A 25,580-nucleotide genomic window follows, 5' to 3' on the forward strand; every position below is an offset into this window, starting at 1 on the left:
ATACCAAACATCAAATGGTAAAACCCTTATTTTTTAGGAAAAAATCAAGCAAAACCCTCCCATGATTTTTTATGGTGAAAACATAGAAAACCCACGCAAGCTTTGCAGATGATAGATAATAATTTTTAAGGAAAAAATTATAAACCCTGCGAACAATTTTTGAGGAAAAGCAATGTGAAAACCCTAGGACCTGTAGGACAAGGTCTGGCCTAAATCAATCTAATCAAGGCAACGATATTTAGATATCGTGAACATGCACTGTTTTCAAGTGTTGTAGCAGTTGTTGAACTTTTGACTGTGTTCCAACATGATATTGGTCAAAGATGCCATCACGAAAATGGAAGTTGAACGAGGTCAACCTAGTGAAAGCATGAGATAGAAGAATATGATTCAAAAATCAGAATAGAAGCAGCTGCACAAAAAATCTGAAACCCTGGAGGATAATTCTGGCACAAATTCCAAGGCACGAATTTTGAGGTTTGGAAGAAGCCCAAAAATTAAAAAAAATCTGAAAACTTAAAACAGCATAAACGGTGCAGAAAAAACACCAAAATTCCCAACGTCCACAAAATAAGTAGAAATTGCTGACTGTTTTTAAATTCCAAGGCAAATTTGCTAGCACAAAATTTGTGGCACGAAAAACGAGGCACCCAGAAATATCTGAGACCAACCCAAAAAAGCTCTTAAAAAACCCACCAAGAATCTGAAATCAGAATGCAGATCCGACAGCTCAAATTTGAGGCACGGAAAACGATGCACCTTAAAAAAATTTATGAAGACCCAATTGAGATCTTAAAAAACCCACCAAAAATCTACAATCAGAATAAAATTTTGACTTGAACTGAAGGGTCAAAACCCTAATCGAAAATTGAAGAAACCCTAGAAAAATTTTCAATCTGCAAAAAAACCTCCATTTTGCAGGCCCAAAAAATCTCCAGAACCCTAAAAAAAACATGAACTGCTGCTCAATACAAAGAAATTCGCCCACGAACCAAAAACCCTCGAAACCCTCAAAAAGCCCTCAAAAAAGCAAAATCGTTTTTAAAAAAAATTTGGAAAATATTCCAAAAAGAAAGCCATGAATTTTCGCCAAACTTTAAAGAATCCCATCGACCCGCTCTGATACCATGAAAAATAAATTGAATGAATGATTCAATAATCGGATAATCTATTCAACAATATACAAGCGTATATAAAGAGATTACAAGGACGACGTTCTAAATTAAGAACAAGTCGTTTAAAGTGAACTACTAAAAAGCTAAACGCTAAATAAAGCTTAAAAGCTAATTAACTAAAAAGCTAAAGTTAAATGCTAAATAAAGCTTAAAAGCTAATTAACTAAAAAGCTAAATGACCATTAAACAAACAGTTAACTAGTTAATAAGACACGTCCTTTCTAACATACAACCCTTGGTAAGGGTCGTATCTCTACAGCAGCAAACAAGGAATATAAAGTTGCCACCCAATAATCATAAAGGGATGGAACAGGAAGGGACAGGCAGTAACATCTTTGCTCTCGGGGGTATGCATAGGGGATGTGCTTAATACGTATGCCTAATATATGAAGCCTGATAATGTCTGTATGCAGAATCTAATAGTAATATTAATATAGACTGCAATACATATGAGTCATATTTCATTTTACATATAATGGCAGACCACGTCAGATCTGTTTGCCTTTACAGCCACAGTTATATTAATAACTAATGTTATTAGGCATCCAACCAGGATAGAAAAAAGCCTAGTGATAGTGCTCAGTAGGTGAAGGAAGAATGATTAAGACGGGTAGGGAGAAGGAATATATAGGATCTGCAACCATTGAATGGATGGAATCAGATCAGAACTGTTATTAAGTTACAGGCAGTGTCCTCCTCGTCCTTAGAGGTATGCATAGGGACGTGCTTAGTATGGATGATTAATGTAGAAAGCCGCTGATGTTCCTATGCAGAATTTAATAATATTGTGAATATTAATAATGATATAATTATACTATCTAGTAACTAGTCTGCAGTCATTAATAATATCTGAAAATAGAAGGAAATATATGAATATATATAAATATAAATACATATAACTATATATATATATATAGAGAAATAATGCTTTACTCGACAAATAAATATTAGAACATAAATCTAAAGAATTCTTAAGATAATATCAAGAAGAAGAATATGTTTTTCTGTTAAGTTGGGAAAGGAGATGTTCCTAATAGGGAACATTACAATTGGTTTCCTAATAGGGAACATTACAATTGGTTTGACACTTGCATTAAGAATTATGGATGTATGATAGATGAACAATTTATTTAATAATAGTTAATTGATTGAGCTGCCTAATATCACTGATTTGATGCATGTTAAGGTGGAATTGTCTCCTAATATATTTAGTTGAGTTATAAGTATATTGAAATAGATTAATTATGGCTAAAACATGCCTTAACCTAATAGGGGACATTACAAATTTGAACTTTAAATTTTTATAAAACTTATTTTGTTTCTGTTTTTAGGTCTCTTTATTGGCAAAATAAAGTAGATGCCATTGCTGTTTGTGGAGCAAGGTTCAAAGCCTCAAACAATGAGGAGATAAAGGATTCCATCTTCACTCAAAAGATGGCCAATGTGAAGGCCAAAATTGAGGAACAACATGAATTTTGAAGGAAAGAGGGTTGCACAATTATCACCCCAATGATTGGACAAATAGGAGAAAGGTGGGTATTGCTAAATTTCCTTATATCTTCTTCAGGTGGTTTTACATCCTGAAAACCATCGATTTAGCGATTAAGATTCCTCACTTCTTTAGTGATTAACATTAGAATTTCAAATTTCATTTCTTTTTCCTAAAGTGACATAGTTTTCCTCAAATCCATTGATGCATCAAGAAATACAAAAAATGTTGATTTCCTTTGTAAAGTTCAAGAAAGAGTTTTGGTTGAGGTGGATATGAATGATGTGCAAATAAGTTATCAATAATGCAGTAAATTATGTTACAGCAAATAAACTTCTCATGGATAGACATCCAACATTATATTCTAAATTTTTTTTGGCTACAGGTTGAGCATCCATGTGAAGATTTATTCTTTTATACAAGGTTTACAAGCTGTCCACGAAGGGGGGCAAATGATTTTGAAGGTGAAATTTGCCTCTTATTTTGGGAATCTATGGTGGTTTCTCACATCAGCTCTTCCATAAATTGGTGCCTTGAGCTACTATTGTTTGCAAGTTGGAAAAGTAACAATGTGTTGTTAGATTGAAGACGCAAAAGGAGTGATGGAAGTGAATATATTGTAATCTCATACATTAGATGATAATACATTCTTGGCTTCGCTACTCGGAGTTTTTTTTCCCACAAGGGTTTCTCCACATAAATCTTGCATTGTTAGATGTTATTCTTGTGTTGCGGATTTGTGCCATTCTTTGCTGCTACTATCTTATGGTGAACTATTGTTCATTTCATTGATATTTTATGCTCATATAAGATAGGTTTATTAAGAGTATTAAAGTGGTTGAATGGTTTTCTCGATTAAGGCAACTTAATTTTTCAGATTTGTAAAAATCACGGATTTCTATTGGGTGTACTTGTAGACTAAGCCCTGAATCTCATCAATACTTTTATTCGATTAGAGATGGAAAGTTTTCCAACAAACATGTAGATGTATATGATTTCTATATGTTTTTTGTGTGGGCATACCCAAACCTAAAAGAATTGCTGTACCAGCACAAACCAAAACCCTTATACCCAAACCAATAGTTTAGATAAAATCCAAATACAGTGAGGATATATATCCTTCCAAATTTATTAAGGGCATTCATAAGATCACAAACCCTCTTTTCTATTCTCCCATTTTAGCAAAGTCATGGTACTGTCCCTCACATCATGTGATTTGAGCTGCTTTGGGACTTCAAATCCATCAACCCATATATTCAAATTTAATCTTCCCTTTTCCCTATTCCTTTAGAAAAAAGGAAAGCAACAAAGTAGATCCTTCTAGAGCAATGAGATAAATGTTGATTCAGTTAACAAGAAATCAGAGTTTGTCCAGCACAAGTTAAACTTTCCATTTGCATTCCTCATTATCTTCTGGAAAATGTTTAGGGGGTTATTCTGCTTGTTAATAAAGTTGGACTATGTCTAGATGATGGCTTTGTGTGTGGTTTTAAGTTGGATCTCTTCTATACTTATCCCTGATCTGTGGCAGAGCCATTATGAATTCTGTGTATTACAGATAACCCTCAGAGTTAATTTTGAGTGTAAGCATTGCATCTGCTATGGTCTGTAACATGTTTGCTTTCATGGATGGATTGTGCACATAAGTAACAGGTAAGGGGACCGGACTAGGATTAGAGACAAAGCATGTCCTGTGCAAAGCAAACTGGAGTGGCTGATAAAGATTAAGAATGAAACAAGCTATTGAAGTGCAAATCTACTTGATGGCCTAAGATGTCTCTACTTCATGGTAAGAAAGACAAAACTTTACTGCTCCCTATATATTTTTTACTCTGCCCTTTTCAGCACCCAATTTTGAATCTGACAGAGAAAAAGGAGAAGCTTTCTGGTTCTGTAATTTTTACAAGTTCTGCTCTTCCAATTTTTAAATGATGGTAAAGGTATACAAATGATGTCCAAGCTGTATTGAGTTAAAGCCATACCTCTATCATCCCTATATATAAAAAATAAAAATAAAAGTAGCTCTAGTCCAGCACCTTGGCTGTATTTTGGGAATGAAGTGCTCAACCTGTGCAGATGTTCACATGCTTTCTTCTAAAGGGAGGGAGAAAAGGAATGAAAAAGGAAAAGAAATATGGAGAATTTTCTTACAACACAGTTACCAAATCCAGGCATGTGCCTGTTTCAAATCTGACCATATCTGGTCCGAATCCATCCAGAACCAGATTTTTTGGACTTGCTGGATTTGTCCAATAGGATCCATGCTTCTTAATTCCTGTGGAAGTTTTACTGTAATTATTTTGAGCTCCTGAACAAATTGAATTTTCCAAACCCTAAAACTATGCTATCAACCCAAAACTGCAGAAAAAGGAGATTAGTCAAGTTGAAAGAAGATGAAACAGAATTGGATATTACCTATTTTATTGATGGCATAACAAGGAACCCAGACTACGCTTTTGGTTTGATAGAATGTACAAATGTGGCCAGGACTAGGAGAAAACGGAAATGTGCAGTCTTAAGAAACACATCAGAAAAATAACATTGGATCCTGAGAAAAATGTTTGCAGAGGAATGTCTTTATGATTGCAACTTGCAAGCCTCTTGTAGCAAGTGTACATTCCCATTTCATAAGCAACATAACAAGCTAGGGGGCTTTACTATTCTGGAGTCCCTTATCTTCCCGTATACTAAGGAAAAAAGTAGAAATATCTTTGGAAGAATATGATTGCATACAAAATAAACAAATATTTATCTGCAAAGTTGGCAAGGACAATTCAGGCCCGTTAAGGTGATGAGCCAAGTAAAAAATTGAAAACACAGGAACGACATACCTTCAAATTAATGCAAAAGCACATTATAGAAATGAATTATAATTTAGAAGGGGTTTTTATTTTCTTCGCATATTACAACCACATTCAGATACAAGAATTACATATCCAGGACAATCATACTCAATGCAGTAACCTTAGTTTTTTCAATATAAAAATAAAAATTTATTAGACAGCAATATAAAAGTCCTCTTCAAATAGATTATTCAAGACATGCAGTATTAAAGACCATGGCTAAGTTTGCAAGTCTTCATATGTTTCATTTAATATTGCACCTGTAAGAACCTTAAAAGGTCCTCAACTGAGACAACTGATGTTTAACTGAACCTGTTGCGTTTCAAGTGTGTTCTTTGCCAATTTGTAGCAGCAAATATAATTTTTGACAAACTTAAGCACAAAAAGCAACTATAGGGAAACGCTAGAAATCAATTCTAAATCAGTAATAAACTGATCAAACCCTTATTACATGTATTCAACCTTTATTTACCCTCAATACATAAACAAACAATAAAAGATAGGAACTGAAAAATACCAAGAATTGTTGGAAACCCTTATTTCTTCCTTGCTGGTCATACACAGTCCATTATGACAACATGCTATAACTCACTCCAGACTGACCCAAACAACTTGCATGGTAGCTCAGTGGGTGACTCTAGGCTAGGCGCACCTTCTCCTTATTTTGTTTATTTTTTTGGATCTTTCCAACATGCAAATCGCAGCCCCTTAGGTGATTGGTGCTACTCCCCAGGCAGCCGTACAGCCATCAAAAATATCTCCTTTGGATATCTTTATTTCATTGTTTGCTGCAGCAACAAAATACTGATAAATAACGGTGCCTCTCTGACTAATAAGCACAACCTTGGTCCTTGAATGAAACCAACTGTAAGAGCAAGATCAACTGATATTTCACAGCCTCTGATGTTGTTGTACAAGAATCCCACGTTTTCCTGTACCAATACCTATGATCACTGCAGAAGAATCTTCTACTGAAACCCTTGGCCAAAAACTCCTCTCAGAGCTCCAAACAAAAATATCAAAACTTAGCATAATCAAAAGAAGACCTAAAATCTTCTTTAATCTTCTCCATTTAGGGTTGGCATGATTCCCAAGAAAGGTGTGATTTGGCCTTTAATGATGTTTTAACTTTTATTATTTATTTTTGACTATTGAAATGTCAAAAAATAAATCATCTTCCATTTAATATAAAAACTGGCCCCATCTGATGAGAAATAGACCCTCACTTAAGTTATAACTTAAAGTGACTTTTAAAACATTAAAACATTAAAGTTCGCCATTTAATATTTAATTAAAAATAATTAAATATTAATATCTCTCTAAGTATTCATCAGAAATGTCTGTCGTCTGAACTGGAGACTGCCAAACCATAATCTATCCTTGCCCAACCTACTGACTATAAATAGCAGGACTGCTAAAAATAGAAAGTATCTCAAACGAAGTCCTGGAGACCTCAAACGAAGACCAAACCTGGAGTGCTTGCTCTGAAGGTGGTGAATCAAACTCTGGAGGACCCTCTACCCAACCTCATCAGCCTACGAGGGTCAGTGATAGGCTAATCTACTCAGCTGACAGATGTCAACTAGAAGGGGACATCACAGCACCACTAAGAATCATTTCAACCAGCTTCACCTTGCACCATGATAAACAATATTAAAATTTAGAACTATTAACGAATGGCTCATGTCCTTGGGAATTGGGAATTGGTCTCTAATGGCTCATGTCCTTTCAAATGCCTGCGATGAGGATCGAATCCTTCAATTGAAGATTTTGACATTGCTTGGCTTTTATTGCATCTCAATGTGGCCTCCTTTGGGGTTTTGATAGGATTGACATTTATGAGTATACTCTAGCCAACTACTAGGGCTCATGTGAGGAGCTTGCAACATTTCTATAAATAAGGAATTAAGCATCTTCTTCCTTGCCCTATACTCTGTTTTGTCTTCTGCAACTATGAATTCCCCAATACGTTTGAGGTGGATAAAACGGCATGTCTTTCTTGGGATTTGTCTTGGATCATCAACTACAATCTATACGCAATGCTCCAATGGTGCTGACAATGGAAGCAATTAGGATGGTCCTGGGCAGGGAGTTTATCATCTTGGCTAACCAATAACAAGTAAACATGGAGAGCTTAAGGTGCAGACTCTTACCTCTTTTACGGCTAGTCTTGAAGGAAGAATTTCTGGGTGATGATGAAATATTGTGGCCATGGCAAAGTCGGGTGTAGGAATTTCATGGCTAAACAACATCCCAAAGCTTTTTAAGCCCGGGATTGAGGTTGCAGACAGCCATTTATCTTAAACCTGGACAAATGCAAGCTGAAACAACACAGAAGGTGGACCACGGTGGGTCGGGAGTTCCTCAAACAAGTTGTTGCTGGAATTAGGACAGAAGACGAGACTCCCTAACTGGCGAAATTTGAATGGGTTATGAGTACAAAGATCTTCTACAAGGAAGGCTAAGGACACAAGTTGATTGGAGCTGCTTCTTTTTTGGCAACCATAGAATGCTCTACTAAAATAATATTGTTAAATTGATATAATGGTCATCTTCGTCATTTAGTTAGTATTTAGAAACTTCTTTTTATGTCTTTCGTCTTTAGTTAATTTTAAAAAGTTCCCTTTCTATCTTTTATGTTTATAATCTCGATCATTTCCATTATGGAAAGATCCTCTTGTAATCTCTATTTAAAGAGCTTTCATCACCTTTTATAAATATCCAATAATCAATTAACATTTCTATTAGAATATTTAATTATATTTTAGTCACCTATATTTAATTCCTTGTTTAATGGTCATTTAGCTTTTTAGTTAATTAGCTTTTAAGCTTTATTTAGCATTTAGCTTTTTCTTTTTAGTTAATTAGCTTTTAAGCTTTATTTAGCGTTTAGCTTTTTGGTAGTTCACTTTAAACGACTTGTTCTTAATTTAGAACGTCGTCTTGTAATCTCTATATATACGCTTGTATATTGTTGAATACATTATCCAATTATTGAATCATTCATTCATTTAGTTAGTATTTAGAAACTTCTTTTTACATCTTTCGTCTTTAGTTAATTTTAAAAAGTTCCCTTTCTATCTTTTATGTTTATATTCTCGATCATTTCCATTATGGAAAGATCCTCTTGTAATCTCTATTTAAAGAGCTTTCATCACCTTTTATAAATATCCAATAATCAATTAACATTTCATGGTATCAAAGCAAGATAATTTTTTGGTGAATTTTTAAAATAAATATGGGGGTATTTACCTGGAATTTATTTCCATTAGTTTTTTACGATTTTTTATGAAAAATTGTGGAGGCGGTTGTTACCCAAAAGTTTTGACAATTTTTTAAAATAAAATTGTGGTTTTTTCTTGAATTTTTCGTGAGAAATTTTCAGAAGGGGATTTTGATTGAAGATTTTCCAATGTCTTTACTGAAGAGCTTGTGGCCACATTTTTGTTTGTAAGCTTTCCACTGTTAAGATTTCAGGCTCAGCACATGAAAAATTTCTGTTTTTTGTTGATTTTTTGAACAAAAATCCAAAAATCGTGGTGGGCTCTCTTTCTCTGTGATGGCTGCGATGGTGTTTTTCAGCATAAAAGGTTCTTTAAACCATGCAAAGGGCTCTTGGCCATGTCTCTGTTACTGCATGATGTTTGGTGCTTTGCCAGGCAATGTTGTTTTTGTAGGTTTTCTGATTTTTTTCAAAAAACAATCATGATGGGTTTTCTGATTTTTAAACAGCAGAAGCATTATGGGCCCATAACTTGATGGGTTTTTTGTTTTTTTGCACGATTGTTTCATATATAAATCATAGGTTTTCTCTATTTTGTGCCGATTTTTTCAAAAAATCATGTGTGATCTCAGCTTGCAATGAGGGTTTGACAATTTTCCACAAAAACATGGTACTGCCTTACAACTCTTTTAACAATTTTTGGATAAAATCATAGGTTTCTGTTTTTTGGTCAATTTTTTATCAACAAAAACCAAAGCTTTTTGTAAAAGTTGATCTAAATTTCTGTGTCTTTGAATAGGAGGAAGGATAGCTTTGTTACCAAACATCATGTTGGAAGGATTATGGTAAACTTGGTCATATCCAGAAGTTGTGCAGAAACTGCGAGTGTCTCAACAGTAGGCTCATGTCACAGAGTATTTTGAGGAGAAGGGGGCAGTCTTTTATGCATACATGGCCAAATGACTTGCAGATTATGTCACATCTTCTGTAGGGTAGGCAGTAGGATGACCATTAAGGGAGGGTATTAAAATAATATTGCAATATTGATATAATAGTCATCTTAGTCATTTAGTTAGTATTTAGAGAATTCCATTTATGTCTTTCATCTTTAGTTAGTTTTAGGAAGTTTACTTTCTATCTTTCGTGATTCTATTCTCAATCATTTCCGTTATGGAAAGATCCTCTTTTAATCTCTATTTACGGAGTTTTCATCTCCATTAGTAATTATCAAACAATCAATTATCATTTCACATGGAAAACTCACACAGTTGGGATTTTGTTTCATGGACAAACTGTCGAGGTCATCGATATGTTCAGGTGGGTGTTTCTTTTTTGCTGTTTGGTGGTTTATTTTGATTATACCACACAAAGCTTTGCTATGATTGGATTCTCTGTAAAAGCTTGGTCTGATTTTGGAGGGAATGCTGGCCAGTCTATGGGGAAAAGGTTTGTCCTTAAAGCTTGAGCTGGCCTGTCATTGTAATCAAATGTAAATATTTTATTTAAATTAATATATTCTCACTGCAGCCTTGGCTGCGCCTTACGAATCAAAAAAAAATACATAGTGAGAAAACTAAATAAAAAATTATTGCGATTCAATTAACACTGACATATTTCCTTTTTATAGAACCACATTCAAATTTAGCAGCAACTGAACATGAAAGATTTACATACTTTACTCGTATTTCTGCCACCTTCTCCAAGTATGAGCGAGCATCAGTAATACCTTCAGTAAAATCATTAATTGAATTCTTAACTTGATCTGCAACAGAATATAACCCTGCCCTGGAAACAAATTGGGTGTAGCCTTAATAAGTAGTTATTAACAAAAGATCACAATCACATATAGCACAAGCACTGAATTGCCAGATGCAACACTCCTATCAATAAACACTAAATGTCTGCTTACAGCCTATCTAAAATAGTATCATGAAACATGCTTAACATGGTAAAAAATTAATTACAAACCTAAGAATTAATAAAGAATATCAAAATAAAAAATAAATGTGGCTGTCTTGTATAGCAAAATGTGTTGGAGTTTTGAGCTTTGAATAGGAAGGCAAGAACCCAGCAGGATATTCGACTTTGTCTCATTGGATTATTACCATTTATTTCAATCTAGCAATTTGTAAATTCTATTGAGGCTATAATAACCCTCATAGACTTCAAGTCAAAGTGGATCCATCAAAAATGACTTTACTTGTTTACAGTGAATAAATACACAGCCAAAACCTTTAATAAGGTGCATTCTGAGGAAATAATTCATCTTCAAAATTCACTAGCTTATCCACCTAACTTTAGTCAATAAATACAATGAAATAAGAGCTGCTCCAATCTCCAAGGGACATAAATCTCTAGGAACCAGAACTTATCATTTTAAATGTTTACATATTACTCTGATAAATTAGGTGAAATGGCATGAGTGAGGGCCAGATGGGCAAATAATCAACATAAATAATATATTCAGGGTAAATTTTGTATAAGTGGCAAAAAAGAGCTTGTTTATCTATAATAGTAAATCTGTAAAAAAGATCATAGTGAGTTCAAAGCAAAAGGAGTAGGGATGTATAAAATGTACATCTCATATAGAAAGTAATGAAGATGCCCAAATAATGTGTATACAAATTATATCTAAAATTCATGACAAGAAGTTGTGAAGCATCTCCAATGGAAATTTGAATGCAATGAAGCACTGGCAAATTTAAAGGAACCTTGTAATGTCAAACTGCCTGTGTACTCAAGGACTACTACTTAAAGAAGTAATACACTAGTGATTCCATTGCAATGCTGATTTCTTCAATGATAGTTGTTATCAAATGGGCACATGATTTGGTAAGTGCCTGTAGATACATCTCCTAGGGCAATATAAATATTCCCAACAATTCAGACACTAAACTGTGGCACTATCTGTTCACTGTTGTGTTTCATATTTTTTATCGATTCCTCTTATTTTGCAATTCAGAAAACATTACATTTCCTTGTAAATTTGTGAATTCTGTTAACCTTCCCAGTCAACCATAAAATTGAGTTTATCCAGACTTATGGAGGGTTATTAGTCCCCTGAGCTGTACTGCAAACTCATGGATCAGCTGAATCTATAGCTTTGCAAGCTCTGACGACAGCATCTATTTATAGCGTCTCTAATGTATAAAACACAAATCATCTGGCATCTGATCTAGCAAGCAGGCTCCCCGTTCTATAGACCATCATAAAGAGAAAAGAACAGCCATACATTAGTATCCTACATTAGAAAATACCAGTACACTTGTCTGAGAACCATCTAGAGCAATAAGACAGAGGAGATTCAAAACATCCCACTTTCTAGTTCCTTTCAAGTTCCTCCATATCAGCTATGAATGGTGATTGCAAATCCTACCCCATGGCTGTCCAATATTCCCTTCCCTTCAAAGCTACCTCAAGCTCCTTCATACCAACTACAACCCATAATGATGGCTGCAAATCATATGCCTAAAAACCCTTCATATATTAATTAACCAAGGAGTAAAAAAGTGTGTGCCTTTGATGCTTGTGGACCAACCATCACAACATGATTCAAGGAAGACATGTTGATCTATAAGAGTCCTAATTCTCTCACCATCCACTTGCTGAAGAGGCTTTCTCTATCTATCTTAATGCATTCAAAAAATCAAAATCACTAAGACCAGGCAAACCAGATGGCCCAAGGCAACCAATATCAATTTAGTAGTGAAAGTTCACCCTGAACATCTTCAGGGGAAAACATAAGTGAACATACTGATGAGAGGTATGAGCTATAGCCACCAAGAGACATTGGATTCAGGTAACAGATCAGGAACAAGCAATTATTTTAAACCGTCATCATATTAATGAAGTATGCAGAGTCATGTCAGACTTAAATATAGGCACCAGGTGATTTGGCAACAACAATCATGGCATCCTGCATAACAGTAAAAAAAGAATGTTCAATCCATATCAAGGATTAGATATATCCACCAGGTGACTTGGGTATGGGAACCAACAGTAATCACAGCTGCCTGCACAATAATAAAAAAGAATGTTCAATCGATAGCGAGGATTTCAGGACACACTACCTATGTACACACTCACACCAGGGCACCCTACCTCTCTCACCAGAGGCACCATGCTCTTGCTAAGTCATTGTCCCAGTTGCAATCTCATAAGCCATGGATATTTAGAGAGTTTCAGAGAGTTTCGGGACAATGTTCTTTGTTTCTCCCACAATCCTCCAGCCAGGGCAGCCCAAGGCATTCTACAAGGGACATCATGGGACCATGTATCAGTGCCCTTATAGTTATCAGCGAGGCTGCTGGCTTCTAATCTACTGATACAAATTAGAAGTAGTTTGTCCAATATGGCATTCTAACATCCTTGGCTATTTTATTTGGCAATGAGTCCTCTCTCGTAGACATATTGACTATTCTAATCATCTCCACAGTCTCACGGTATCTTTTTCTTCTACAGGACTAGAGTTCCCTCACTCATGGTTGACCCCTCCTTTTTGACAGAATGCCTTTCAGTTTTTGTTTTTCTTTTAGTTATATTTAGTTTTGAGTTTGTTGACTTTCGTACCCTCTTTCTGTTTTTCTCTTGCAATTGTCTCATTGTATTTCAAAGTCCCATTGACCTATTCTGGTCTACACACCCTAGGGAAATGTTCAATACATTTTCAGACCCCATCCCCTATAGGCAACATTTCAAGGATGCAGAGACAAAACAGAAACATCCCCCAGTTGTCCCTAAATTGCAGAAATTTATGAAACATCCCCATGACATCTTTTTTCAGGAGATGCCTTCAAGACATCCCGGTTGTCCCCTATGGTGCAGTTAAAAATAAAAAGCATATTAAAAAAATAAAAAACACAATTGAAAAAAAAGACAAGTTGGCTGTGCTTTGAACCCATCATCTGAGGATGAAACAATAATGTCACCTCATCAGTCCAAACAATAGACAACACTTCCTTATGATCAAATTTATCGAAACTTTGCTATCAACATGTCCAATACGCAATTTTTAGCAACGACAAGCCTTACCAACAATTTCTACGTAAGGTTTTTTAAAACTAATGATTGTAAATCAGCCTGCCACAGTTCTCAATTCTTGTAAATCTTGGTTTCAATGAGAACAGTTGCTTCAACAAAAGAGTTATCAGAAATGGAATGGAAACTGCTATCACAGTGGACCAATGATTATCAAATCATTAGATGTGCACCTTGTAACTGGGAAATTTCAGTAATCTATTAAGATACAATCCATCTGGGAAATTTCAGTAATCTATAGAGAATTTAAGATACAATCCATGTGCTTGACATCTATTAATTGCTTATGATATCAGTTAAGTGAAACAAAGAAGCATAAATCTGGAAAAATCGGGTCAACAATTGTCAACGATTTTTACCACATTTTAATCACCAAAATCGGTTCAACGATTGTCAACGATTTTTACCACGTTTTAATCGTGAAAAAATCACATGTCTAATCGGTAAAAAATCGTGAGCATTTCAGGTATCCCTAAGCAGCCCGCAAAAACCCTAAAATGCCCACAAAAATGCACAAATAAACCATTAATCTGCTACTTACCGTGTTGTGCAGCAGGAGATAGACTATTGGAGTCATTATTAGAATATTTAATTTTATGTTAATCACCTATTTTTAGTTCCTTATTTAATGGTCATTCACTTTTTTTATGTAATTAGCTTTTAAGTTTAATTTAGCTTTTACGCTTAATTTAGCATTTAGCTCTTTAGTCTTTTACATTTTGTTCTATTTATAGAACATCGTCTTGTAGACTCTTTATATACGTGTGTATATCGTTCAATGTAATTATCCGATTATTGAATCATTCATTCAATTATTTTTTAGTCATTGCAGAGGAGAAAGAAGGCAAATTGAAGTGCAAGAATGAAAAACCGAAGTTTCTTTTTTTGTCGCCATGGGGTTTCCAGGATGATTCAATGTTGCCCCTTGTAAATTCTATTTTATAGTCTTCCAGCAATTGTTTTATTCTTTTTATTTATTTGACTGTTTTTTAACATTCGATTTAATTGTTTCAAATAGATTTATATTTAATAGTTTTAGGTTTTAAAATTTTCATTTGTTAATTAGAATATGTAATTTTAATTTATTAATTATGAAATTTTTAAAACCTAAAACTATTAATTATAATATATATAATTTAATTTATAATATTTAATAAATGTTTAAAATATTAAATATAGATTGTAATAGATTAATAGCTAAATACTTTATATTTTATAGTTGAAATTATAGTAAATATAAATGTTTAAAAATATATGATTATTATATATGTTTTGAATGGATTATATTTATATTATAATAACAAATTATTAATATTATATTGTTAATTCGAATTAAAATATATTAATATTATATAATATATAATATACAATATTATTTCTTATTATATACATAATTTTAATTTATTGATATAATACAGAATTTAATTTATGATGTTTAATAAATTTCTATGTTACCCCGAGATTCCGAGATGGAGACGACAGGGGATGACGGGACGGGTTTCCAGGATGGCAAATTTTTTTGCCAAATTTGGGGACGGCAAAGGGGACGGCTATATAAAATATAGGGAATTTAAAATATGTAGGGAAATTCCAAATGTTCATATGAAAACATGGATAAAGCATATGCATATAGACATTATATTCATATGAAAACATGGATATAGCATGTGTATGATACTATGAAAACATTTTAGAATGTAAATTCTGAACATATAACATTGTCACTACTCAATATGCAATTATGCATTCATAATTCAAAATTTCAATTCATTAACATTGTCAATATGCATATCATAATAGATATTAAAGAAATAACATACAAAATGTCAAAATGCCCAAAGGCTACACCGCTGCCATATACTTTCATTGTCAATTACGATATGAAAATCAAACTAGTACTTAGTAAAAAGTATAATGCTACCCCTAAACTACATCTCCTAACATTGCATCAAAATCAGAGTCCTCTGAGTCTTTGCCACTGTCATATGGTATAACTTATGAAGTTATGAATTAATATTTTATTACTTTCTATTTATAATTTGTAAATTATAATTTATTCTTTATTAATTTTATATGTTTGATATGAAACATAGATATTAAAATTTAAAAACGTTTAATATTTATTATTAATAATAACAATTTGAATTAATAATTTAAGTTTTAACATTAGCTTATATTTAATATTATCATATTAATGATTTGATATTCATATCAATAATTCATTATATAATATATTAACATTAACTTATATTATAATATCAATAAATTAATAATTTACTAACTTGAAATTGTTGCCTTTTAATTTTTTTATAATTGGAACGATTTAGGGGGCCCATGTTATAAAATTCAAAAAGAAAAGTGAAAATATGACTTTTTTATTTTTTAATATTTTTTAGTAGCCCTAGCTGTGGGGGACAGCTGCCGTCCCCGGGACGGATTGGGTACGTCCCAGCCGTCCCCAGCTGTCCTTGAGATGTACAGACGTCCCCTCCAAATTCTGGCAATTTGGGGACGAGGGAGGGGGGAAACGTCCCCTGGCCGTCCCCAAGTCCTCGAAACATCCCTGGGACTAGGACTAGGATGGAGGTGACTGGGACTAGGATGGAGGTTTTTAGGCCCAAAGACGCATCCCCAGGGTACGTAAATAAATTTTTAAAATATTAAATATACATTGTAATAGATTAATAGTTTAATATTTAATATTTTATAATTTAAATATTAAATAAACATAAATGGTTAATAATATATGATTATTATATATGTTCAAAATAGATTATATTTATAGTATAATAACTAATTATTGATATTATATTGTTAATTCAAATTGACATATTATTATATTATTAATTTATTAAATTATATTATAATTACACTTTTAATTCTTGTTGTTAGATTGTAAAAATGTATTTATTTATTATTTTTATATATTTTTTGTAGCCATTAATCCAAACTTAGTTTTATTTGTTTATAATATCTTTATACTATGGAAATGCCCTTAAATTAAAAAAATTTAAAAAAAAAATTTGATTATTTTTCTTCAATTTTTTTACATTTTTTGTAGATCCGACTTTTTCCTGATTTTTTCAAAAAATCTTATACTTTTGGTTTGCTGATTGATTCCCCAAACAATTAATGCTTCTTTGGTGTGAACATTTAAGAGCGCTGCAATACTTGAGGCATCAATAAAATATTATAAAGCTACTACCAAACATTTGACTATTTCAGGTGACAAGCAAGTTTAACTTTATAAATGTAAAAGAGTGATAAAAATTGACTTTTCCAAATGGTACAAACATTCAATTAATAATGTATAGATGCAAGTTATTTATTAGGGTTAATATGTATGCACATTAACAATGGAAATCATGAACTTTTGTTAATTTGCGTCCCAGCTCTTGTGAAATCTTAGATCAGCTCTAACTTATGTAGTAACATTCTATAATGTATATGATGAATTCCTCATCAATTTTAATATTCAAATTTCTGAAATTTTTAAAATCTTCCTACTTTTTAATAGCAATCCCCTGAGAAATGACCTCCCAAAAAGTTCATCCAGAAATATGCCCCACTCCCATTCCCTGCAGTCCCTGTCACAGAAAATTAGTGTAACGTAGATTCTGTTCAATTGTGAACACTGGACATTGAGATTTATTTCTTGCGTATTAAGCCTGCCTGCTGCTGCTCCTCTACAAGCTCCATTCCAACCACTTCTTACCATTAAATGTTGCCACAGACTCTTTTAACTGAACCACTAGAAATCAAATATATATGTTGTCTTTCTAATAAGTTTAGAATTGTGTTCTACCACAAAGGTAATAGAAAAGAGGATTGCATTATGGCTGATGCCTTGTGTATACTTGTCAGACTTCATCTCATTACCATCAATTGGACGAAGAAAAAAGCAACAACTATGTCACAGAGAAACCAAAACAAAATAAATACAACTCTTTAAGGAATAGGATGGTTGCCACAAAAAGAAACTAATGCTGCTAATGGTAAAGAAGTTTCTTCAGCCCTGGGTGACAACAACAAAACTACAACTAAACAATCTACCATGTCTAAGGAGTTGTCCAACTGAGTAGTCAGCTTCAAGTACAACCCGAAGAACAAACTGGTACAGATTATTGTCATTATTAGCTTGTTGGATATACCGAAGCTCACAGAAGAGTAGGTGACGTTCAACTAAATCTTTAACCAATAAGGATATCTCTCAAGAGTTACCAACATGGGAGGGCTCCTGAAAGAAAGAAGCCTTCATTCTACACCTTCATCATGAAAGGCCTGTGACAATGCCATCCCAAAGTAGGTGGAGGAAGTCAGTTTGACCTACACCTAAATTTATGAAATTTGTACCATGTAGAATTCAAGCACAATAAGATAGTGTTGACGTGTATTTTGTACACAATCAAACACAGAATAAAATACCCAAGGGTACCTTATCCTCTCTTGCATAAAGCCTCTGATTGCTGAAGATGTCGCAAAAAAGGATTAATCGGGATGACTCCAAGGTTCTTTGATGTAGGGTCTCTACGTGTGGATATGGTCGTTGTGAATGCTGTTTCATCAAAGGGCCTTACGTTTCCGTATTGTAGGAACAGGATTTCCTAAAACTAACAAGTTCTCAAAAAGATCAAAAGGTAGGGTTTGCAAGGGATGAATTCTAATCTAATCCTAAGAATGACTCAATGTAGGCTAGACTTGGTAAGATTCTACCAATTTCAATATTGCCAAAACATAACAACTCAACTGAAATTGATGCGATCTTCTAAGGTGACTAATGATTTTCCAATTCATCAAGGATCGTAGACACTACCATGAAAGTACATATCAATAGTTCAATGATGATTGAAGGTTTAAGTAATCCAAATATCTCCAGTTGACCACACAAGGCGTTCTTACAATCAGTAAGAAGCTAGTGGTTTGGAACGTGAATCTCACCAAAGATCAAGCCCAACACTTAGTCCTTCAAATTTAAATACTACTTCGACCAAGAATGATTCAAGAAAGTAAGCAACCATGAAAGTAGCCACAAGAATTGCAATAAAACACCATAACTTCAATATTTTATTGATCTCAAAGCCAAAATAGACAACAATTGCTTGAAATTCTCTCTTCAATGCTCAATCTTGCTACAAAATAACTTTCTTCTCTCCAAAAGCTCTGATCTTCTAATTTCTAACTTACCATCTTCTAATCTCTAATTCTAATAACAAAATGAAAATGAATGAGGATATATATAGCATCCTCAATTACAATGAACGGCCCAAATCAAAAGAAGATCAACGGCTGAGATTTTGACACCTAAACCCTAATTAGGGTTTATTACAAAAAGTTCCCCTTTTATTGAACAATATTAAATGCATAACCAAATATTTAATTGGCACAAAAATCTAGGAAACATAGACCAATGATAATTAAGGTGCCACATCATCTATAACAACTTCTCTTCTAGAACCTTGTTCCCTTTCCAATGCTCCTTCTTAGCATATGCAATAAATCTGGACACAATTCCTTCAATCTCAGCAATAGGAATCTCGGGAAGATTCTTCATTTGTTCCTCCAAGTGGATAACTTGATCGAAGGCCTTGAGAAGAGCTACATCCCATCCAAGTTCGAGTTCCTTGATTTTCTCAATCAGGAGCATAGTAGCGAACATTTGATCCCTTTGCTCATCTGTGATAATATTCTCATCTTTGCAAAAGATGCCTTTAACTTTCTCTTCCAACTCTTGAAGATTCACATTTGTCTCATCTTCAATCCTTCTGCCAAGAATAGAACATAGCACCTCAAACACCTTGTCCTGAATTGGATGGATGACCTCCTCAACTTGATTGCATTTGGTACTAATGTCTTCGAAAAGAACTTCCTTCATCTGGAGTAGAGTTGACCACTGGAGTAAATTATGAGCTCCTCCATCCATTATCTTTTCTTGTGCTAGGATCTTCCTTGGTGTTTGCCTGATTACTTGCAGAACAGGAATGATAACATCTCTAGTGTGGGCAAAGGCGGCTACTGTTATCATTAGGTTGTGAATGATCTCAAGGACCTGGATAGCTCGATGGGTGGTCTGCATCATTCTTGTTGCGAACTCAATAGCAACGGTATGGGATTTGTCAATCCAAGAGCTCATAAGCTGGACCAAGCTCTTAACTCTTTCTGCCTCACCAATTGATTCAAGGGGAAGTGCTTGCACAGGAGATATTGTTGGATCCTGACGTCCCAAAGGCTGATTGAGATGGCTAAAGTAGCCTCTCCAAGCACCAACCTCTCGCTCAAGCTTTCTATTGTTTTCCATTTCTTCTTTAAGCTTGTCTTTAAGTGCCTCAAATGAATCAGTTGCCTCATCCAGTGTCTGCTCGGCTGTGAGTGGACCAAGCTCAAATGTTTCTACATCATACTCTTCTGCAAGGATTTCACCTTCATACTTGTCCACTGCCGGTGTGGCTATCTGTAACTTCCTGGACCCTGTCTCATCTCTGATCATCTTGGACATCTTGGTGGCCTTCTTCCTTTCTGTTACTCCCTGAGAATTTCCTACAAGGCACTCTAAGTCAATTACATTATCTTCGTCTTCGATCACAATCACCCTTGTTAGCCTCTCCTTCAACCAATCTGGAATGGCGGATCTCGTCTCTCTAACTTGTATCTCTTTAGGCAATGGTTCTTCTTCTCGGAGAGGAGATGTCACTTCATCATTATTCTTGTCTTCATGTAGCTCATTATCTTGAGGAGATTGACTTGATGAACGTTGAGACGCCTGCCCTTCTTCGTGTGTATCATTTTGTACCATTGATTACATAGATTCCTCAACTTCAGGTACCCTCTTCTCTTGTCCTACATTCTGACTTGTCCTTTTTTCATGTCGAGAAGATGTACCGGATGAGCGATCTCGATTGGCCTCTTGCTTCTTCTTGGAGGGTTCTCTTTTCTCAGGTCTTTCTTTCCTCTTCGCACCTCTAGGATGAGGATTGCCTTCACTTACACTTGCTCCCCCTTCCCCTGGTCTTTCCTCCAAAGTAAAAGTCATAGGTATGTTCTGTTCTCTCAACTTTTGATGTTGCACATCAACCCATCTGCGAGTACAAGACAAAACTGGAGCCATCAAATCTTTTAAGTCAAAAACCTCAGGTTCATTCCAATCTATCTTCACTGCTTTGTCTTCTCGGTCATAAGATGATTGGAGATGTCTGCCACTGTCCTGAGCTTGATCAGCCACTCTGTAAACTTTGCATTTCCTGATGAGATCTAAAGGTAACCTGGAATGCATATTTCTTTTCACTTCTAAATCATCTGAGAGATTCATCAAAAAGTCCTCTATCTGAAATTCGTGCTTGTACTTTCTACCAACTGTTTCTTCTATATATACCCATAAGGATCAAAATTATCTCTCAAGGCAAAGAATGAAAATGAATATAAGGTCAACTCCTTCTCTGCGTCATCCATGGCTAGAGCATTAGGACATACCTCATCTGAATTCCCTAGTATGATAGGCACAGGAATTCCATTTCCATGCCTCTGTCTGAATGCCTTTGCATAAGCTGCCAACTGCCTAGTCACCTCAAGTAGCACTATCCTGTCTGTCGGATATCTTGGCAACATGACACCCATGAACTCTAATATATGTAAATTTTTGGAATTGGATGAACCAAGCACCATACCTCTTCACAAGCTCCTGTGCATCTTGAGATAACCGGTTGTGAATCCCGCCTTGCAATCTCCTGGTGATGTTCATCGCGAAGGTATCATTGACTAACTTGTAGTCACTTCCAGGTGGATGATGCAAATGGACATAAGAATCACAAACTCTGACCTCACCAGGCCCTCTTCCGATCACTCCTCTGTGAGGTAGTCCTGCATATTCAAAACTCCTGATCAAGGCATATATGATGTACGAGCTCATGTGGAAGGATTTGGTAGCCTTCAGTCTTCTTAACTGCACGTCCAAGCAATGGCTAATAATTCTAGCCCAATGAATTGTTCCTTTTCCTTGAACTATCACTTGGATGAAGTAGAACATCCACTTCTCAAAATAGAAGGCTTGAGGAGCCCCTGTAACTCGATTGAGTAAAGTTATCAAATCTCTGTACTCCTCCTGGAAGTCAATCCTATGTGGTGTGTTGGGAATCTTGCTCAGGCGAGGACGACTTTTGAGTAACCAATTCTTATTGATGATGCTCAAGCAAGTGTCTGGATCATCTTCATACATGGACTTGGCTCCTTCTAAGCTTTTGTAAATCATATCCCTATGTTCTGGAAGATGAAGAGCCTCACTTATAGCCTCCTCTGAAAGGTAAGCCAAAGTGTTTCCTTCCTTGGACACGATTGATCTTGATTGTGGGTTATATAATGGCGGGCGCACTCGATCATCAGCTCATGGCACTGGACTGCTGGAGGGAAACCGGCCGCCTTGATAATGTCACTTTCAATTATTCTCTTTGCGACAGGTGATGGCTTTCCAATGTAAGGGACCTCTCGAAACTTCTTCATACTGAAGTTTCCCAAGTTGGTATCTCCGATGTTGCTCCATTTTGACACGATCTTGGTCTCCAATTCTTCATTCCTTTGATCTTCCTTCATGAGAGTTGGACGACTAGTGGATGCTCCTGTCTTTGGGGTCGCCATCTTGACACCTACACAACATTTCATAATGAGTAATATATTTTGCAATTTAAACATTTAGGAAACTTCATGATAAATCTTTGAATTATCATTTCCTAAATTTAACTACGCAATTTGAAATTCAAAATTCAAAATTTCAACGTTGGAACTAGGAAAATCAAGTCATACCTCCACTTGAGAATTAATTCTAAGATATGATGCAAAATTAGGAAAATTTGCTAGGCAAAATGAAGATTGAAGACTCCCTTTAGCAAAGTGCGCCTCCTTCTAGTCTTCGCAAGCATCAATTTACCACCTTTATCCTCCAATACTTGAGGAAAATTCGCTCCAACTTAGACCAGATTTCGCACCTTCCTTGCTCTTCCAAATCGCATTTGAAATAATGAGTGAATGATGGATTAAAATCGCTCAACACACCTCTCTTATATAGGCGCTTCACCATTTCAATTTCCCATAGGCCGACTTGGAAAATAGGCCAAAAATAAATAAAAATTAATAAAAGAATAAGGCCGACTTGTCAAAATATTAAAATAATACCCCAAAGCGCTCCATTTTTAAATTTAATTTAATAAAAAATTAATTTTAAATGCCTTTATAATTGAAAATTTCGATTTTTTTTAAGGCTCAAAAATTAATTATTAAATGCTACGCGCTTTTATTAAATGTCAATTTAATTTTTTAAAATATTTTGGAGTTTTAGCGAAATTGGCCTTTAATGTGATTTGGAGGGGACATTCGCACGTAGGCATGGTAAAAAATATCAATTTGTTAATAACCTCGCTCTGGTCCCTAGAAGAGGGACAGGAGCGCCTTTTCATTTTTGGCCTTGTATTCCTTGCTTTCACGTTCAAAATCTCTTCCTGGACGTCCAAAATGGGATTTTCATTTGGAACTTCAAGTTTGATTTATTCGATCCTTGGAAGGAGCTTGCCTTAAAGCATTTTCGCCCTAGTCCCTTGGTGAGGGACAGGACCGATCTCACCCTTTGTCCTTGGTCTTTGTCTTTCAAATCGCCAATTCAAGTTTGGAGGTAAACAATGATCTTCATTCGTCCCTTCAGTGCATGCTCAACTCGCTTTCTCAAGGCAAAATAGACTATCCAAAGATTTTCGCCCTGGTCCTCCAGTGAAGGACAAGAGCGATTTTTACATTTGAGCCTAAGATTGTCGATTCTTGGGGGCAATTCCTTGTTCATCATCTTTCGAAAGATATTTCTCACCTTGTACAACCTTGTCTTGGCGTGATTCTGGGGGGGATTTGTTGATTTTATGAAAATCGCCTTGGTCCTTCAATGAAGGATAGGAGCGCTCTAGTTTATTGCACAAATTCTTGACCACATCAATCTCCAACTACCCTCAAGGCATAAAACATGATTCTCCATTCTATCTTGAGTCCTGGAAACAAGAAATAGTATTTCAAACGTTAAGTGTTTAGGCATACTTGAAGATTTCGCTCTGGTCCCTTGGAGAGGGACAGGAGCGCCCTAGCCCATTTTCATCGAATTTTGTGGTCCTTGCAACTCCATTCTTCCTTGAAGCATTTTTAAATATCACTCCAATCTTGTGCCTTGACCTGGATTCGTCCCAATTTGAGGAGGAAGGCTTGTTAATGTGTTTTTCGCCCTGGTCCCTTGGTGAGGGACAGGAGCGCCTTGGCAATTATGAGCTCACTTATGTTTTGCTAACTTTCAAAATTATCTTCAATGGACCAATTATGCCTCCCTTCATTCATCTCAAACATGAAACTCGCTTTACCTTTGCCAAAAATTTGTCTTGTGAGAAAATCGCTCTGGTCCCTTGGAGAGGGACAGGAGCATCCTTTGAAAATCGCTCTGGTTCCTTGAGGAGGGACAGGAGCGCCTTTTGTTACTTAGGTTGATTTTCTTCTTTGTGGCCCACTTAAGTTATATTCAACGGACAAAACACATTCCCCTTGACCTCTTCAAATCGTGAAATCACTTAAATCTTGCAAGGATAATGCAAATTTGGAATTCAAGCTCCGGTCCTTCAGTGAGGGACAGGAGCGCCTTTTAGTTTCAAGGCCAAATCTTTTCACTTTTCATCTCAAATTTCCTTTGCTAGGGAAGATATCATCTTTTTGCAATCCATGAACGAGAGCCCAAATCCAGAAAAGGTCCAAGAAGGTGTGTACAAAGAAAATCGCTCTGGTCCCTTGGTGAGGGACAGGAGCGAATTCATCTTGTTAGACAAAAGGTCCAACCTTTCATTGCTTTTAACTAAGTCTGGATACTCCATTATGCTCATTTCATCCTTCATTGTGTCCTTAATGCTTCAATTTGATCAACCAAGGCCAAAAATGACCAAAATAAATCATTTCGCCTTGGTCCTTCAATGGAGGACAGGAGCGAATTTATCTTACTCCTTCAAATTTCATCATTTTCAAACCTTCAAAATCCTCAAAATCTTCAATTCACGTCCAATCATCTCCCCTGGAGACCCTGCACAAAACAATTTAAAGGAAGTTAGAGACAAATATGCACTAAATAACATTTTCGCCTTGGTCCCTGGGAGAGGGACAGGAGCGATTTCACCTTTATAAGCCAAAATATCCATAATTTAAATCTTCAATCACTTCACCAGGCAGGGTTAGATCATCTTCAAGGCCAGGGACCAGTTAGCAAGCCTTCAAAAATTTGGTCAAAATTTATCCAGACAAAAAAAATCTACAATTCCATCATCAAAATGCTAACACTTAGACATAGCTTGAATTTGCCTCAAAATCCTGATTAGACCTAACCTGAGACATACTTGACTTTCTGACAAGCTCATCCTATTTCAAAAATTGCAATCTTCAGGAGGATGCTTAATAATCTTCAAAATTTGACTGGACTCGGCTTGAAAATATCCAAAAGAAACCCCTAAGGCTTAACCCTAGTCCAAACAACTCACTCACTTACTCAAAACCCTAAAAGCAGAGAGAAGAACAGGCAAAACAGAAGCAAAAAAAAGAGGGGGTCCCCATTTTAATGGGGCGATGTGTGAAATGGTCACAACAGATAGTTAAAACAATAGAGTATCTAGCAAATAAATTGGTTATAGCTCTTTGAACACATATCCTAATGGCAATAGTACAAATTATTACTAGCTCAAGAATGATATCCAAGATTAGTCTCAGCAAGATACCCAATGCAAAGATCAAATGATTTCACGCAATCAGAAACCACAACATAACTA

General features: G+C 35.3%; 1 protein-coding gene across 2 annotated transcripts in view; it reads right to left on the reverse strand.

The window, feature by feature from the left end:
* The window catches only part of LOC131044656 (probable ATP synthase 24 kDa subunit, mitochondrial), an 82,221-nt gene that overhangs the window by 26,980 nt on the left and 29,661 nt on the right, over positions 1–25,580 (reverse strand). Inside the window, exon 4 of one of the 2 annotated variants that reach the window (XM_057978025.2) lies at positions 10,405–10,515. The exons of the other annotated variant lie outside the window; for it this stretch is intronic. Within the exon in view, the coding sequence (XP_057834008.1) occupies positions 10,405–10,515 (111 nt within the window). The remainder of the gene's footprint in view (positions 1–10,404; positions 10,516–25,580) is intronic. 2 annotated transcript variants of the gene reach the window in all.

This window comes from Cryptomeria japonica, chromosome 2, assembly GCF_030272615.1.
Source record: "Cryptomeria japonica chromosome 2, Sugi_1.0, whole genome shotgun sequence".
NCBI lineage: Eukaryota > Viridiplantae > Streptophyta > Pinopsida > Cupressales > Cupressaceae > Cryptomeria > Cryptomeria japonica.